Raw genomic sequence first — 19,766 nt, 5'->3', positions numbered from 1 at the left:
GTTCCGGAAAATGTAAAAAAGCTTATTTATTTGCCGAAACTTTGCAACAAACATTAAAAAAGCACTCAAAATTGTGACGTTGAAGCCTAAAATTTGTGGAATCAAATCTAATGGATTCTAGGAAATTCCTGCCAAATAATTATTAATATTTTCAATTTCCCTTTTTAGAATAAATATGACTTAATTCTAATAATTTTAAGAATAATGCATAAAAAATACTGTAGCACAATTTTTAAATATTGAATAACCTTAAATATTCAGTAAATTTGGTCATAAAATATTAATTATTATATATGGTACATTAAATTCTGAAATTCACAGGTCTGGTCTGAAGTAACGAGTTTTAAATTATTCAAGTTACAATTGGCCTCGTTTTTCGTTGTAGCTTTCTTCTTCCTCTTCTTTTTCCATCTGCATACAAATTGTCCGTGCGCGTTTAATTACATCGAGGTGGCGGCAATAATGGCGAAACTCTTCTCGGTCGCGGCACGGCACCGTGTGTACTCTCTTTATCTTTTATTATTCAGGCGCAGCCCAGGTAAAAAGCAGGTAGCATTCAGAGCAATTTACGGCGAATTGTGATGCAGAATCCCATTAGAGCAGAAGCAATTTCACGGCATTCGAAACGTGAGCGCGCACAAGCGCAGCTCTTGGAAAATAGGTAGAAAAAGAAAAAGATATTGTACTCGTTGGCAAACGAGGTGAAAAAACATTTAAACGAACAATATATTTTAGGTTTTCAAAATTATTTACAAATTGAACATTTAACACTAACAGCATTCATTGTTCAAATATAAATTTTTTCAAATAATATATTTTGTATTTATGGTTTATTAACAGTAAATTTTTAACTATCTGCCATATGATCTCTTAAATTTATTAAATAAATATTAAATCATATACATTACTGTAGATTATTGTGTCAATTTTAACTGTAAATTTCGGGAAAATTAATATATGAGATTCATGAATTCTTCATTTAAACAGGATTAAATTTGATATCAGCTAAAGAAATTATTATCAAAACATTAGTGACGACATTAATTTAGGCCTTGAACAATAAAAAAAAAAATAGCAAAAAATTATATATATTTAAAGTAATACTCACAGTTGACGTTGAGGATGATTCGTTTGCTAACGGCAGGGGGCACATCGTTGGAGGCGATACAGAGAAAAGCTCCCATCTGCCTGCGATCCAGTCGCCAGAAGTGCATCAGGCTTCCGTTATACGTGTCCACTGGAACAACAAATGACCCCGGCGTGATATCAATTCCGTATTATTTCCTCTATCTGGCGGTCCGACCGCGAGAGATCCCAGATATGGAGAGGCACCCGAAGTGAATTTTCCGCCTCAGGGACGAGAAGAATAAGGAGCGAGCCAGCGGCGCGGAAAAGATTTATTTGAAATTCTAATTCCTGGCCCCATTTTTGTACCCATATCCACTGGGTGGCGCGAGGAAATTTTTATCCAATTTATACCCGCGGGCGGCCACGCGCTGGAATAATATATAAAAAAAGCAAATTCCATTTGTCTTATTGGATCGGGCGCGGCGCCTCTTAACTTTCGAGATTTTAACCTGTCTGCTGTGGATTCAATAAAGCATCCATTATTCAACGCGGTTCGGAGGCGAAATCTGCGGCTTGAGGAAGAGAGAACACTCGCTTCTGAGATATTGCGTCTGGCCCGCCGTTCACTTACTTAATGCGCACTTTCCGCGCCACGGATATTAAAACGAAGGCGGCGACCTTGTTCATCTCCGATGAAAGGTTTTTGTATTCAAAAAAATATAAAATGAAAAAAAAACTATACATATGAATTAAGAAAGGGTTCTGAATTTTGTCAAATGCGTAAAATTATTATTCTATTGAAAATTCGTGTGCCAAACAGCAATTTACGCCCAAACATTGACATTGACTGCAGAAATTATTACAAAATTGTTTTAAACAAAAATCCTGAGAGGTAGAAACGATTATATTTAAGATTTTAAAGGAAAAGCTTCTGCAAAATTCTTATTTACAAAAATAACAAACCCTAAAAAATGCTTCTTTGTCTCTTAAAATTTCTTTAGTTTTGCCATTGTTGAATCGATGCGAAGTATAACTATTATTACAATGATACATGACTAATAAATCTCTCGAATATTCAATTTTTTTATAAAGATTTACCGTAGAATTTCTTGGAAAAACATTCAAAGTCAATTAGTCAATATTTTTGTTGATACTGACCACGCTTATTTTAAATTAGAGTTGAAAGGTTGTTTAGCAATTATTATTAAAAAGGGCCATTTTCCCAAATAAAATTTTATTAGCAGTCCCACGCTTTGAAAGCGTATTTACTTGTGCGAGAGAATATGAGAAAAATCCCGGTTCGCATGAATACAGAGAGCGCCATAAAAATACGTTTAATTAGCAAACATTTAATCAACGCGCGGAGGGCGAAGAGGGCTGTTCATTCCCTCCACGGCTGGTCCAGATGCTCCGCTCGTAAAAGAGAACTGCTTTTAATTTCACACATTATGCAAGTGCATGGCGGCGAAAGGGCGGTGTGTTTGTTGCACCCGAGAGCAAGAGAGGTGCACAAAATGCAAATCGCCGGGAGGTTTATCCAGCGGAAAAATCCGCGCTCACCGCCATGCATACCAAATTGCGCTTTGCTGCTTCTCCTCCTCCACTGCATCGCTTTACTTTTTTTTTCCACTTATGAATAATAATTTAGGCATTAGAGCTCTGCAAGGAGTACAATAATTGCATTTTATTTAGCTATATAGAGTGTAATTTTATCACTCTCGGGTGTCGTCTTTCTGCAATATTAGCCACTTTGTTAGGGGCGCAATCTGCGAGCGTCCTTTCTCTCTCATTTTCACCACCGGGGATGCTCCAGCTCGATCCAGCCCCGCCGATATTGCTTTTCCGCACCGTTGCTCCTTTAATTAAATAATTGATCAGGTTTCCGATTATTACTTGTCGGGCTTCGCCGCTCTCGGCCTGTCGACGGCTTTTGATTTTCCCATCACGACGTAGGCGGACAAAAACGGTGAAATGTCAAAGCTCCGTTCGTTTGAATAAAAATTTGTTTTACCCCTACATAAAAAAATACGTTGAAGAGAAAAGTCCTGGATAAAAATAAGAGGAGGTGAATTTTTATACTGAAAAAAGCTCACATTTCATGTAAAAAAGGAAACAAGTAAAAGAGCTTATTACAAATTGTGTTCACATTTTAACTTCAAGGTCATCTTTGATCCGATTTCATTTTTTTTTTGGCCAAAAATATATTTTCTTTTTCATATTTTAAGAAGCACCTCTATATTTTTACCTTTTGTTATTTCTCTATGGCCTTTCCTAATTAGGATTGGATCTCCATCTTCCCTTCTCCAGGTGATCCTAGGCGGTGGATGTCCAGTGGCTCTACACACGAGAGTGGCATTCTCTCCTTCCTGCACTGCCTGGTCCACACTCGTTTCGTCGTAGAGAATATCAGGCGGAACTGAAACAGAGTGGCAAAATATAAAATAAAATTGCGATTTAAAAAAAAAGAAAAAAAAAATGTAGATTAAGATATTGTTAAGCTCAAATCTTTCCTTTAAATTGATGTTTTGACAAAACAACAGTTACAATATTATAACTATTTAAAGCTTAAAATAAAAAATAACATCTATTAGGCAATCTATTACACTGATTTAAATTTGTTTTGATGTTGATCAGAACTGGATTAAAAATATACATAATTATGTATTTTTTAATGCATATTTGAAAAACATTTAAATTTTAAATTGTAATTTTGTACACTAATTAAATTTTAAATTAATTTACAACTTGTTCTAATACTACAGTTTTAATAAGACAATTCTAAACTTTAAAAAAAAATGAACTTCTTTTTGACACATTAAAAATTTAACCATGCTATTCGGTAGCGAAATTAAAGAAATTTTCCTAATACGACTGGAGGAGTAAGTAATACTAATCACTAATTAGTCTCCACCCAAAAACTTTTAATTACACACCCTTCAGCAAAAATTAAGAGGAGCAAACGCCGGCTTCCCAAAGAGAAACATACCGTCGCTGAAATTAGCAAGCGGTGGCGCGGCGTTGCATAATTAAATGTAATACCGTCGTGAGAGACACTTTATTAATCTCAGCATAATTAAACGCGTCAGAATTAATTTGCCCTGGGCTCTGTTTTGCAGCGGCTCGTTTCAGAGCAGAAAAAGCAGAGCTCGCAGGTATGTAATTATGACAAACGACGTGCGACGCCGGGCAATTATTATTATCAACGAGTGCACGTGGCGCCCATTAAAAGTGAGTTGCATAAAAGATGGACCGGAGAGGAGCAGAGGGTGGGTTGGTGCCCGCGATGCGACCCAAGGGCGCCCCTCGTCGCACACAGAGAAACACGCCCGGCGTTTACGACCTTTCCGTTTGTGTTTATTTTACTTTGCTCTCGCGCAGCAGCTCGGGGGCCATGCAACAAAAAGTAATTATCATAACATGGCCGAGTTCGGCCATTGGCGCAATCTTCAACCATGTACAATTATTGCGATGTGGCCGCCGCCGCCGGCAAATGGGTTGCTGCTTTAAAGGGGTGTAAACTATGAAACGCAATTAACGGCCAAGTATAGTGTGTGTGTACACATATGCCTCCGGCCCAAGGCAAAACATGATCACTCTCGGCTTATTTTCAGTTTGGGTCTGTGTACAATGCAGACTGACCCTTTCAATACTTTTTGTGATATTATATAATTAGTACCACTCGGCAGCTGAAGAAGAGGATTTAACAACATTAATTGATAGTTTGATAATTCTTGCTGCGCCGTTATTACAAAAGATTTCAAATTTTTCAAAAAAAGTCTCCCATAACTTGAACATATTGTGCAAATTTTCTATTTCTCGGTTGTTTGATTATTAATTAAGTATTCATTGAGATACGGGATACTTTTATATTTGACAATTAATTTTCTTCATTCATCGGGAAGAAATTTTATTGAAATATATCGGCAAGGCAGAAATCATTTAAAAGTTCACGAGGTAATGGTTAAAAATTTAACGAAAAGAATTATCAAATTTTCAATACATATCTAAGAAAATGAACCGTATTTTTTAAAAACTGAGAAAACAGCAAAATTGTTGCTCGTACCACATTTATATCTAGAAAAAATGCTTTAAAAATAAATGAAATGGCAGCCTGAACACTCAAATTTAAGGCACAATTGCTCAGTAATATTGCAAAATTGAAGATCCCAGTATTTTTTTAAAAACTGAGAAAATAACTTCGCTCTAGTAAATTGAAGATCACTATGTACAAGCTATAGATGGCTATAAATAATTTATATAATTTAAACAAATCTCTTAAATCTAGTTTTTGTTAATGGGACTGGTTTAATGAGTACATTTTCATCAATTTTAAATTACCATGATTCATGATTTATTTATATTTGTAAAATTATTTAAATAATCAAATAAGTATGATGAAAATTTTATAACATTTAAAAAATATGAATAATTAAAAAATTAAATATAGGAAAATTTTTCTAGCTATTATCATTATTTTATATAAAGTAAATGTTGTCTTATTTATTTTTTTAAATATTTAATTCAGCTGTACACCATTATTATATTATTGATTAATTTTGAAGCGGAAATCATAAACTATTTTTAAATAGATTTCATCAAAATTAATTGGAGTTTTTTGCTGCATAATTACAAACATATTAAAATAATTCAGTTCAAAAGTTCAAACTTAATATTTTAAGAACAATTTGTTCGTCATAAATTCAAATAATTTTCAAAGCCCGTTTTAATTAATTCAATTCAAGATTCCTTTTGTGTTGTGACTAGTTTTACGCAAACATTTAAAAAATCCTATTGTAATTATGATAAAGTGCAGCACGTTAGCTGGAAGGGTGTTGAGGCAACAGCCAAAAAATATGAAATCTGATCCTCAATAAAACGTCTGGCTGCCTTTCAAAGCGCCGTCCCATGTACCATAACAAGTGAACGCGTACCGAATGTGTATATTCGTACTTACACTGTATGCACAGTAAACACAACACCCAATTCGCGTCTCGTCGTAAATTTGTTTATACGCAATTTCTCGGGCTGGCGCGCGAAAGCTGACTCGTCGTAATCTGGCAGGCGGATTTTCTTTTGGCAAACGCTGCTTTTCCATTATATTTGATTCTGAAAATCGAGTGTGCTGCGTTTTGCTGCCGCGGCACAGAAACAAACCAACCAACACAAAACACACGCACGCCCGCGAGAGCAGAGACAATTTGGGAAACAGAGCATGAAAAAAAATAACGCGCTCTCGGGCAGCGGCGGAATAAAGAAAAATAGTTTATATTGACAGAAGTGACATAAAAACAGAACCCCTTCTCAAAAGAGTGCTTCGCTCCTGCAGCTTCTTTTCCCAAAAGAATGCGCGCCACGCGCTCCTTCTTCCCTCGACGACGACTCGTTTCGGTTTTCCCACTTTTTTCAACTCTATATGTGCGCATGATGGTTTATCATTGCGTTTTCCGTTTTTACTCACGGTGCCAGAATGTATATATAAAGCTGCTTTCGGCAATAAATATAAAAATTGGCCGTCTTTCCGCGACTACTGCGGGCATAAAATAATCATAAAGAGCGGCAGAGAGCATTTTGCGGACGGCCGATCCGCTATTAGTTTCTTAAGTGCCGCGTATAAATTACTGCCGACTTTCCGAATCAGATGCGTCTACATATACGCAGCACATTCATAAAAAATTCCTTCTCAACTCTTTCGCGAACGCAAGCGATGACACAGGCGAAAATTTATATGCACGACTTTTGAAACGAACGTTATTGAACTCCAGAGTGGTAAGAAAGTTTTAAAAACAGATGAAAAATACACATTTTAAAATATTGATCTTGAAATTTCATATTTCGTTCAGACAAAGATTTTTAAGATACTTTCCTTTTTTTTTAAATATCAAGTGATATTTTTTTAACCATATAATATCATTCATAATCCATACAATAAAAAATCAAGAGTTTTAAATTTAATAGACAAAAACAAAAACCAATGTTTAAAAAATTTTCAATGACAATTTTTCAGATATGTAAAATTACCATAGTAATTTCTGCGAGTGTATAATTTCAATTGTCAATGTTTATGCGCCTTAAAAATAAGATCATTAAATTTAATTCTCCTTTGACTCAAGAATCTAATTTGTAAGTGATCCTAATTTCCCACCCCTGCAAATGTTGTAAAATCTTTCTTTACTACTCCACTCCCGCGCCATTAGATGATACACGAGAGTGCAGTATTTGTGTAACAATAATTATTATTGCACTTGACGTGTTTGTGAGGGGAAATCTTTCGCAGCGTTTCATTTCAACTCGAGCGTGCACATAATTGGCATGCAATGGCAGCACGTGTGTGTGTTTGCAAGTGTGAGTTTCTCAGCGAGAGTTTGCACGTTTAGTTGATAGTGCGGCGGCAGCGGGTCGTGGGACTCGAGACATCTGCGTTGATGATACGCAGCTTATCTATCCATCTCCAAGCAGCTCCCCGGCAATTATTAGCGCTTTTAACAACTCCGGTTGTGATAAGCAAGACGAGGGAAGCTTTTCCGTAATTGCATCCTGTAAATCAGCATTCGTCGGAATCGAGACGAGCACCTCGAGACGCATGAAACGTAATGACTACGGTGGAGGAAGGGGAGCGGCCGCTGCAGACTGATTGGCGAACACGTCGTCATTTATTTATTACGTTATTTGGAGAGGATTTTGGTCAGCACTGACTCCCAAGGGAGCTGGGTTGTTAGAAAGAGACACCCTTGCAATCCTCCTTTCTGTCTTTCCTTGATAGTTTTATGTCTGCGCGAGAAAATGAACTTTTTCATATCCTCTTGTTGAGCAAAGTAAGCTTTCATTTCGGCCCTGCGGTGCGAATAGGACGAAAGTAAAAAGAGTATTATTTTATTTTTGGCGAATGACCAAAACTTTTACGAGGGATATAGAAATTAAATTGTTGTTTAGTTTCCTGAGGTAAATATTTTAGTATTAATTGTTTATAAAATAAGCAAAAATATAAATTATTTTTGTTAGATAATTATATATTCAGAATATTCAGAAATTATCAAAACCATGCTGCCAAAATCAATTTCTTCACCAGAGAGAATAAAATCTTAGATTTAGAAATACTGCTCTCATGTCGCAGCGGAGTTCCAGAGCCGGAAGCACCGTTTGGATTAAATTAGGCCAAATCCGCACTCGGGCGTGCGAAAATGTACGCGGACGATTCGAGCAGTCTTTCAACCAGTGGGTTCTGCGTGTGCCGGCTAAATAATTCAATAACGCTTGAAGGAAACTTAATTTGGCTGACATCTTTCTCAACCCTTCCGTCACACACTGCTCCGGCTGGAGTTGAAGAAAATTTCCGCCGACGAGCACGTCTGGGCCCACGGTGGGCGGGAAGAGGCGCGGGTGTCGATTTTCCCTTTGCTCTCTTCTTCTTCAGGGAAAAGCTCTCGACGGCGGAGGAATGCGCGAAAAGATTTTCACGCCCAGCATGAAATCCGTGGTGCGGCTGTTGGATTTCCACGAGTGGAGAAGAGGAATGCAGCTCGGTGTTGTTGCCGCTCACTCTCTCATGAGATATTCAACAAAGGGCGCGAACAAGTGCTGCATCCGAATAAAAGATGAGACGTCGGAAATCACAATTGAATTAAATCTCTGCTGAATGCCGTTTTCTCTATTATTAAATTTTTTCAACTCTTACAATATATTGCTTAAATGAAGGTCGCTATAATTGGATGATAACTCAATATTTTAATCCACAAGAAAAAAACACTCTGGACTCTGTTCTTTTTTTAATTAATTGCTTTTCAAATCACTCATGTAAATTTATAATTTTTTTTAATAATGAAACCCTCAACCATACGAATACTGTTTTTTTTTTTTTATTCAAAGCAATCAATATACTGTAAAATTTTATTATTAATATATATTTTTTTTTTTTTTTTTTTTTTTTTTTTTTTTTTTTTTGAATAAAATATGTGCCACATAACTTTCATTTTAATGCAGAAAAAAACCTTCCCATATGTTTAACTGATTTAACTCGCGTGACTGCAAGAGACACTTTGATTTAAATTTTATTTCTGAAAAAACAATAAATATAAATTTAAATATAAATTTTTTTTTGCACAAACTTAATTTAAATAATCTAATTTTGGTGTCAAATTTAGTAAATTCTGGTGCACCTACATCATGAGCTCTTTAACATCCGGCTGAAAATTAATTTACAAATGAATTTGGCTTTCGCAATTCTTCCTTCATGCAGCACACAGAGATGAGAGTGGAGGTGGACGGCCGGCGGCGAAATTAATTTATGAATACGCGCGGAGAGGTCGCGTGTGACATCAAAAGAGATTAAACGGGGCTTTTTGCATAAAAGCGATGCCAACGCTGTTGCCTGCTCTCTACTTGCCACGTATATACATATATATTTTGTTACATTTTATTTCATAATCCAGAGTTATGAGCGTTAAGTGGCTTTGGTGAGTTTGGTGGCGCCACTCGCGCATAAAGCACTGCTCCTCACTGCATTATTTGCAATTCTATTTTACATCCCCGCCGCGCCTTTGCAGCTCTGCTCATTTGCACTGTTTGCTCTCACGGGGAAAAATGAACGGTCTATGTCCAACAGTGTAATCATTTATTTAGAGAAACAAGACTGTAATTTGTTTACAACATGATGTAAAGCACAACCCGTTCAAGAAAAGAAAATTACATAAAAATGCAACTCATATGCTTTGAAAAATACAATTTCCTCCTTAAATTTTGTCGGCTCGTCATGATATTGTGCGACGTTTTTTGCTCGATTTATGAAGCACGTATAATACGTAAAAATTGGAGCAATAGCTTGATTAATTAAATAATTATCTGTGTGCCGTCGATATAACCATGTTAATTGATATCAAAGAAAAATGGCGCAATTTGCTGAAAATTACAAATTTATGAAATTTTATTTTTAAATTTATTGGTTTATTCAGATCAGATGAGGTTAAAAAATAATATATGTTGATGACTTACAATTTTGTTTTTTTTAAATTATAAATAGTTATAATTTTAAAAATTTCTAATACTGTTGCTATTAACATGCTCAATTATGGTTCATCTGTAATGAATTTTTAATGTATATTCTTATTAATTTTTTTTTTATTTCTTTACGTCTTGGAGGAAATAAGAAGTTAAAAATTTTATGCATTTAGGTGTTCCCGTGATTTATTCATAAACGCGAGCCAAATTTCTTCACACAAATATTCATGGCCCTCATATTTCCACGCACAGCAATTTGCAACGTTACATACCGGGTTTTGCAAACCAAAAGATGAGGAGCGATGCGAAGGAGCAAATCTTCACTTTGCGCCATTTATCACCCGGCTGGGCCTGAACAAATTGCACTGCGCAAACACAATTTGCGCTGCGAATTCCGGCGAGTGTGCTTCATACCTCCGTACGCCGTTTCTACCCACGCACGGTCGCCCAGGCCATTTTTTGCCGTCGCGAAATTGCACAGATCCGCGGCCATTTCTGACCGCAAACCGTCCTACTCCATTTGCCATACAGATTGCACTACGTGAATTGCGGAAAAGGAAAATAAAAGAAAACTGTTTCGTGCAGTTTCGGCCTCCGCTTGTTTTTGTTTGGCCAATCCTTTACGATTTGATTATATTACCATCTCCATTATTGTCAATTGCCTTTTTACTGGCGTCCCCCTTCCGAACCCAGAAAGGCATAAGGCATTACTGCGCATATAAATGCCCAAGTGCCCACTTTCGTTCGAGCGCAAAATAAACTCGCCGCTGGCCATTTTATAAGCACTGATGTTATGGGTTTGTGCAGCCTGGTCCCTATTTTCCCAAGTCTTATCTATAATCAAAATATTGCAAATTGCAATAAAAAATATTGATATAAAATTATGCTCTTTTAAGGTCAATACGAGGTCAGATCCATTCTAAATTCTAAACAAAACCAATTATTGCAGCTAGCAAAATATTTGTTCAAATAATTTTTTAAATGTTTCAGAGTTAAAAAATTTGCAGAAAAAAAATATTTCTTTAGTTCCTATAATACATAATTCATAATATATCTATTTTTTTTATAGATGCTTCAATTTTATCAAAATAGTAGAAATACAAAAATTAAACTTTAATTGAAATAACCCTCCTCCTAATAAATAATCGCTCCTCTCTCACACTTTTTAAATGAGTATTCTATCCAATCATTACTTTGCCCTGAGCAAACTTGGCTCACTCAAGATAAGTTTTACTCGCAAATTGTAACCTACTTCCGCTTCCAATTGAATTCGCGCTGTGAAATGAATCGCAATCTTGTGTACTGGATACAATTTTTCCCTTTGTATTGTATATTAGAATCTGAATAACCCTGCTGCTCTGTCGCTTCAAAACTACTTCGTTGCCTTCATTGGCCGCAGTGCCGGTCTGTGTGAGCGAGAACGAAAAGAGGATTCTTTCCTACATTTCATTCTATTATTTAATACCTAGTATATGCACGAGTTTCACCGCTGCGCGCTTTGTTGAAAGAGAGGATTAGTTCTCACGGGCGCTTTATTGCGAGCTTCGTGGAATGAAAGTACTGACGCTTTTTCAATTTTTCCTCATTGTGAAATATTTCGCAAACTTTCTGCTAGGTTATTAAACGCTCAAAGGAAGCAAAATAGAGAAAAGTAATTAGCTGATGCTGATGTTAATAATGTAGTAATTGAAAATAAATTTCACACAAGGTAAATTGGCTGTTCTACTTTTGTTCTGGGTTCTGGCCTAGAAAGTTTTGCTAAGCCATACAATGTATATTTGTTGGATTTAATAAGATATTTAAAAAAAATGTTTATTTTTAGTTTACGAATTAACTTGAAATGGATTAATTCGTTTCAAATTTTAATATGTTTATGAAAGCTCTTATCCCCTACAATTTTACTATGCAAAATTAGTAAAGCCATGTCAAATTCATGCAATTTCAAGAATCTTTACAATTATTTTGAATTATCTCAGATCTCCATTCGGTTTCATGTGCAAAGATTTGTTACTTTTAAATCTAAAAACGTCACCAATTTAAAATAACTCATTCTGCACTCTCTAAGGAAATGGAGCAGCTAAAAACATTTGTAAAAACATTATCAATATTATGTTTTCAAATCGACTGTCAAGATTTCTCGGAACAGACACACCACATGAGTAACCCTTTTGGCAAACTTTCGAGTGCGGCAGAGCGTACGTGTTGCCAACGGCAGCGGTCGGCAACAAATCGCCAAAATTTGATTAATCCCCTGCTGCACAAATAGAGCAAATAAGACGGGAGCACATTCGTCGGCAACGTTTCTGCGTAATGTAACGCAATTTGTTGTCGGCGGCGGCACACGCCAGCCGCAATAATGGAATTTGAAATACGGTGGCCGCTCTATGGCCGTGCTTGTGAGCCCTGCTTGTCATATATAGGGCGAAAGAATAACAGCCTGTGTTGCAGGCGGAAAAGGTCGGCCCAGGCCTGATGAGAAACGGACCCGCTCGGCCAAGATGGAGTGGCCCTCGTATATTTTCGCGTGGCTGCCGCAAATATTGTTTTATCTGGGACAAAAGCAAAGCGACGAGTCTGATGCAGCAAAGGGACTCACGCGTCAAAATATTATTCAACTTGGACCTTCAGGGGCATAAAATCCGAGCTGGTCAGGTTTTGCATTTCAAAGGGGATTAGTAAAGAAGTTTTTTACATCCTAACGTAAGCGCAATCATCTCCATTTCCGATATGATCACCACAAATTTTATGCAATTAGTCTACAAGAATAATTATTCAACAATTAAGAATATTTAACTGATTTTGATGAGATTTGGAATTACATTTTTAATTGACATCATGTTCTCTTAATTTGCTCAAATTAAAATATTAATTTCTGACTTTTATTATTATTGTTGCATTATTGATTGAAGTTATTGAAAAATACGAAATCATTCTGCAAACATTTTTAAAAATTTAAGTTTATTTTAGCTTTTTAATTAAATAATAAAATAGTATACATAATATTAATAAATGACGGTCATTAGTTTGTTAATTGATTTTATGCTAGAATTTGTAAAATATTTATTTGTTCTGTACAATATTTTTTGTCTATTATAAAAACTCCTGTTTGGAATGGGACGTAGTACAACCTTGCATTATATATTCTAAAAGTCCAAAAACCAATCAAGCCGAATGGCAGAGGCAAGTCCTCTTTGTACTTCCCCTTTGAATCATTACCGAGTCAACCCTTTCCCGGCAAATATATATATTATGCAAACGTGTTCCCTTGATGTGTTTATGTCAATATTTTCTCATTCAATGACGAATGAGTCAAAGAAAGCTGCAGCTTTGAAGTTGCAGGGAAAAAGAGCACCCAAGTCGGCCCACGAGTTCGTTAAGATCAATCTTTCTCGGCGGGAATTCGCAGACTTCACAGGAATAATGACGGCGACGTTGGCCTTAAATTGGATGCTGCAGGAAAAATTTGTGCCACGTCAGCTGGATATTGCACTGCAGCGGAGGTTCGTTTATTTTGTGGGACCATGAAAAAGTCGAAAAGGCTCGCTGCGTCGCACTAAAATATGCCAGAGGGCTGCTCGAGTAATAAAAGGACCAGTCATATTAGTTAGAACTTTGAAATGCAAATTCCTGCAGCTCTGTAATGGCAATGCCGCAGTGACAAGAAAGTTGCTATTGAAAATAATAAATCTAATTTAAAATGTGAGTAAATGTGGAATATATTATTGCTAAATATTTTTTTTAACCAAGCTTCAATTTCTGTAATGTAAAATATTCATATTGTTATTGTTTCAGTTCAGTGTCGCAAACAACGGAAGTAAACAATCACAAAATGAATTGGCTTTCTGCTATTGGGAAAGGAAATACAAGCAGTTATTTACTCCCCTGTGACATTTCCTGCTTTACAGTTTTGTTTGTTCGGCCGGCTCGCTATAGAAACAATCGCAAATTTTATTGCACGCTTTTCCGCCTAAAAAACCGCACGAAAACTTTGCAGTTGGTGGAGCCCAGTAGGAAAAAAGGAAATAATATAAATACACACACAGGAGGAAACACTTTTGTCGGAGGTAATTACGGTGCTGCCTCTTTTGCGCCGACACCTCTGTTTCTCACAAAAGCGCCAGTGGTGGTTGAAGCGAAATCTTGACAAAGAATGCTAAAAATGGCGTCGACCACGAGCATTTTGTTAATTAGCGCACCAAGTCCGCCTTCTGGCTCTCTCTCTTTTTGCAGCCCATCATTTACTTGTCTTCGTTTCCTCATTAAGCAAACCAAAAGAGAGCGAAGCCGGCAAAAGGATTCGTTTGTGCAGAACAAGCGTCTAATTTGCATTGTTCCGCATTAAAATAAATCCGCTGCGAGCGCGCCGGAGAGCTTTTTTACCGTGAGGTGAGGATGGGATTTGCATTTTTGCCGTGTTTTTCCTCTCTTGATTCTGAATAATGAATGCCACTCTACAATTTCAAAATGTTCACATTTTGTGAACCTCTTTGCGCTTTAGTAAAACAACTTACTTAATAAAAAATTTAAAGAAAGGAACATTAAAAATATAAAACACTTCAAAGTTGGATGGAGTAAATTTATGATGGATTTTGTAAATAATAAATAAATTTGCTGATGAAATTGAATACTTGATTGTGTTTGCTTCCACTTACGGAGAAAATGTTGAAAATGGAGAAAGTTTTGTTTCTGAGGAAAATTTAATGCTGTTTAAGTTTCAGAAAAAAAATGACTTATTTCTTTTTAAAGCACCAAGTTCGTATTTTTTGTGGATTTTCAGTTCCAAATAATAAAAATAAATCAATCTAAAACTTTCTAGACTATCAACTGCAAGATATAAATTTAGCTCAGTTTTAACGTTTTTGCGGTTGACATAAAATTTTACACTAATTGTAAGCCCACGTGCATCGGTTATGCTTAATTTGCTTATATTATCATTCATGATTCGACGAAAATTTATTTTTACTCATTTTATCTCCTTATAAAAAAAATCAAGGTTTTTTTTTTACTCACCGTGAACATCGACGCATCCGACCTGCTTCTTCATGATGTTGGTGTTGATCTGACACATGTAGCACCCTCGGTCAGCCTCCTTGACCTGCTTGATGTGTAGATTCCACGTGCGGTGGTTGTCGTGGGTCACCGAGATGCGCGAGTTGTGCGTCACCACCTTGTTGTGCAGCGTCAGAATCGTCTGGTCCTCCGCTCGAAGCCAGCCCACCTGCCAAAATAAAAATAAATCAACAAACACAATAATTGCTGCCGTAAAAATAATGTTTATTTGGCGTTGTTTGGTTGTGTTTGTTTGACAAACACGCTGCTTTGTTTTGACGCCGTCCTTTAGCAATGTACTCACAAGTCAGTTTGCCAAACGCCAAATAAATAATTAGTGTGGTTCCTCGCTATATTTGTCTTTTGTCATTATTTGCGTGATTCAAACTCCGTCAACAAAAAATATCATAAAGGAAAGAGCAGAGCGTGTGATATTTAAGATAAAATAACTCACATATTTCATATTCAGAAAGTAATCATTAATTGCTTGTCTTACTAATATTTAATTGTATTTAACAAACAAGGAAATTCTCATTCAAGGTTTGATCATTTACATTTTGTGAAATTTGGATCTTCCTTAAGGCGCCAAACTTATGAGTAGGAACATTGTTGTTTGCACTTTGTAAATAATATAATACAAACATTATTCTCATTAAATTTAGAGAGAGGAAAGTTTAATTAAATGGCGAAATCGTGCTTAAATTAATAAAATTAAAACACAGTTTTAGATTTCTTTATAAACAATAATATGCAGGGCAAATTTTTTTTTAATTATTCAGTCAAAGTTTATTTCTTGGAGAATTTAATTTTAAGCTTCAAAAACGTTTAATGCATCTATTAATTTACGAACTAGTTGAAATTTAGTTGAAAAGAGTATTATTTTTCAAAATAACAAAAAAATAATTAATCAATTGATAAACTGAACATTTGAAAAATGAAGCAAATACTATCAAATATCAAAATTATTTGACCACGCATTGTGTTCTGATGTGTTCAATAGCATTAAATTTAATTATATATTTCTCATGATCTGGGAAGATTATTTATGATTGTAATTATTTAAAATGTAATTTTATTGAACTACAATGCTGCCTCTATATTATCAGTAAAAAGATGAAATTTATCGCGTATATATTAACGATAAAGTATAATATCTTTTGGCAAATTCATCTTATAGCACTGCCTCGCAATCACTTTGCGCGCCCACGCCACTTTTCTGATGCGCCCTATTGACGCGCCCGCACCACACATAAAAGGTGTGAATGTCGATCGCTCGCTTTTTGCGTTTAAAAGCCGAAAATAGCGTGTTGAATGAACTTCCACCGCAGCCCTATATACCACCACTAGCTGCATTGCCGACGAGCAATCAATAGGCGAATTGTGTTGCGCGTCGCTTCAAAAGCATCAACGCTGCAGGCACTACAATATATGCAAAAAAAAGTAAATGGTGAAAAGGGAGAGCAAGCTAGTGGCTTGCTCCTTTATTGATTGTACCTCGACGGAGGAAAAAATAGTGCTGACAAAAGCGACAGTTTTGCGTAATGTTCTGAAATCCATTTATCCTGATTGTTCATTGTTAAATTTTTTCCATCAATCTTAAGTGTGATTCCACACAAAAAAATAAAAAAAGAGAGAAAAAACCAATTTTTTACGGATGCAAATAGTCGTCAATTTGCAATCTTTTATTTGTCTTATCAGAAGGAATTCATTAATTTTAAATGAAATTTTATACGGATTTTAATTAATTTATAATTAATAATTAATTTAATTTAAGACCAAAATTCCGTAAGATTTTGTGAAAATTTTTTATTTTAATAAAAAAAAAATTAATTTTAAATTTATAGTTTTCACATAAAATTTGACTTTGTTGTTCCATGTTTGGAGAAAATAATGTTAGTTTTTAAGCAGGATCTTATTTAAAAAATTTCAATTACAATTACAAAATATATTATCCAGTTCATGAACTTTTGGAAACTACATATCTTTGCTTATATCTTTAACACTCACCAGATCTTAGTTCATCAAGATTTCCGGGACACGTGCACACACATAAATATGCAAATGATCACATTAGCTGCGCCTCTTTGACTGACAAGTTTAGTTTGCTCAACGAGAATCCATTCGACGCCACCTGGCGCGTGCGAGTTGCTGCTAAAGAGCTGCTCCTAGGCGCCAGGCTCGATACATCCGCGCCCTCTCATTTATGCAGGCAGAGCAAACCAAATAAGAAATGCAAACAAAGGGGAGAGAAATTGTGCTCGATGCTCTCCCTCGGATTGCAAAACTACTGCATCGTGCACGGGAGCTGAGCGCTAATCCGGTGGATGCCCCAGGTGCGCGCCGAATTTTCCTTATTTCACTCTGGGCACCGATCGCGCGTGAAAAATTCGCCACCGCGGAAGGATTGGCCATCAATCTTGCAGCTCGGTCTGACCCAATTTCGCACAAGTTTGGCAGCCGGAAAATCAGAAAGTCAAACAAGAATTATTTGTTTTTAAAGAAATTTTTTTCCTAAATAATAATTTATGCGTACGTTTCAAATAAAAATATTCATATTTTAAAACTATCAACTTGATTGTATTGATCATTTTGGATTTTTTTTTTTTTAAATAAGAAGAAATCTCACAGTAAATTAGTTTAGGGGATACAAGCATTATTGAACAAATCAATATTACCTAATAATACATAAAAAATGCATAAAAAAATAATAGTATTGCAAAGTAAATCATGATTGTTTAATTGACACACCATCAATGGATTATCATTGTTGTGTTCTGGTGTTCAGTTATAGAGAAAAAACTACGGCAGAAATAAAGTCAAGTCAATACGATACATTGAAGAAAAGCTAGTTTTACTTCCACTTTCGCTCAAGCAGAACACATAAAAAATGCAATAACAAATAAATCACTAATTTTATTTTATTATCAAGCATAATTGCATGTTTCCATGATTATTTATTAATTATTTATTTATTAAATTCTAGGATGATGTGAAAATCTGAACAGATCAATAAATACATAATGATATTGAATTATTTATAAAAATTTTTTTCAAAATATTACACTAATTAATATAAATTTTAAATTACGCACAGCTTCATAAATTCAACATGCCAATAATTTAATCTCATTAATAATAAAAAATGACGTAATTTTCGAAAGAATAAAAGATTTAAAAAGAAAAAAAAGTTTTCTTTCTAAGTTCATTCAATTAGAGAATGAAAAATATATGAACCAATTAAGCAAATTGCCAATTTTTTAACGAATGACGGTGGATTTTCCTTAAAATTTTTTTCTTTTCCTTGCAGATTAATCTTTCTTTCCTTCCGAGGAGAAAAAGTGCTTGAGCTTTTCAAGATTCGCATAAATCACGGTTTGTTTGTTCAGTCAAGTGCAAAATTATAAGGATCCAGTAGCATTGTGAAAGTTAGCAACTTTCCGTTCAAATCAATGCTCGGCCGAATCGACTGCTACATGGGAAAATAATTTTCCAGCGCGATAGCTGCGAATATTGAAATTGATTTTCAATAATTGAGCCCAAGAGGCTCATTAATTGGCGCGGGTGAGCTCGCATATAATAATAATTCACCACTACCTCTGCCCGCTATCCCAGTATCATTATGTACGTGTGTGTGTGGGGCGGTTGGTACATAGGGCAGTGATGAATTACGCCGCGCCGTGTTCGCTCTTTCGTCTTATAGAATTTCAATAAGCTCCCGCAGGAAAAATCATGCGAGACGCTGCCGAACGGTTTTTTCCTCGCCGCTCTCATTTTGAAAAATATATCGAGACACGCGGTGATTAATGACCTTGTTTCTGATCGTTCTCGCCTCTAATATTTTCGTCGCAAATTTTCGTACAAAAGCCCTTTGTGGCGCGTCAGTTATTTACGAGCGGCAAATTAACACCGATAATCTGTGAATGGGAAAAGCACGCTGGTGAGGGAGGCGGTTGGCACAAAAAAAAAGGGAAACGCGAGCGACCAATGAGTGATGACTGCTCCATTTTTCACGAGAGCTAACCGACATTGTCGAAAGCGTGCCCAATCAGTTTCCCATAAAGTATGTGCTGGATTTTCGAGGAAAGTTTTGCATAAAAGTGCTTTTAAGTAGTTCACAATGCGAGCTGCCACTCCAAAACGGGGAAAATGCTTAAGTCATGTGCGAGAGCTTTTAATTGCAGAGAATTGAGGAATGAAAATTAATAGGGAATAATTTAAATACAAAATTTGTGGTTTCTTATCGGTTAATTCGATTTAATTATAATCTTCGCCCCCCTCTCCTTGCTTTATATTTATATTTATTTGTTCCTTTCAGGGCCTCACTAGAGTCTCTAGAATTAATATTTATTCCTAAATTCCGTTAAGAAGAATTTTTTTGTAACTGATTTCGAAATTGCGATCCAAAACTGCACGCTCAAAATGGTTAATTTCATCAGGAGTTGAAATTATTTTTACTTCCAAGTGTATAATTTTTTACTGAATTTTTACAGTTCCAATTAACGAAACAGTTAAATAAAGTCAGTTCAGATATGCACTTTTAATTAGATTCAAACAATTGAAGCACCCTCAGCTAGCTTGGAATGCGGAAAGTTCAAACCATGCATCGCTATTTTCCACTTCACTTGATAGTTCTTCATCACTACTGGTTGAGTCTCACA

General features: G+C 35.7%; 1 protein-coding gene across 3 annotated transcripts in view; it reads right to left on the bottom strand.

Moving 5' to 3' along the window:
- The window catches only part of LOC132205018 (lachesin-like), a 102,059-nt gene that overhangs the window by 11,176 nt on the left and 71,117 nt on the right, over positions 1-19,766 (bottom strand). For all 3 annotated transcript variants that reach the window (XM_059633824.1, XM_059633825.1, XM_059633826.1), the window contains 3 exons: positions 15,070-15,277; positions 3,314-3,484; positions 1,109-1,237 (listed from right to left, as the gene is read on the bottom strand). In XM_059633824.1, the coding sequence (XP_059489807.1) occupies positions 1,109-1,237; positions 3,314-3,484; positions 15,070-15,277 (508 nt within the window). The remainder of the gene's footprint in view (positions 1-1,108; positions 1,238-3,313; positions 3,485-15,069; positions 15,278-19,766) is intronic.

The sequence above is a fragment of the Neocloeon triangulifer genome, unplaced genomic scaffold (genome assembly GCF_031216515.1).
Source record: "Neocloeon triangulifer isolate White Clay Creek 2 clone unplaced genomic scaffold, ASM3121651v1 ptg000002l, whole genome shotgun sequence".
NCBI classification, from domain to species: domain Eukaryota; kingdom Metazoa; phylum Arthropoda; class Insecta; order Ephemeroptera; family Baetidae; genus Neocloeon; species Neocloeon triangulifer.
Note: the sequence above shows the minus strand (reverse complement) of the source record. Positions and strands in the feature narration are given on the sequence as shown.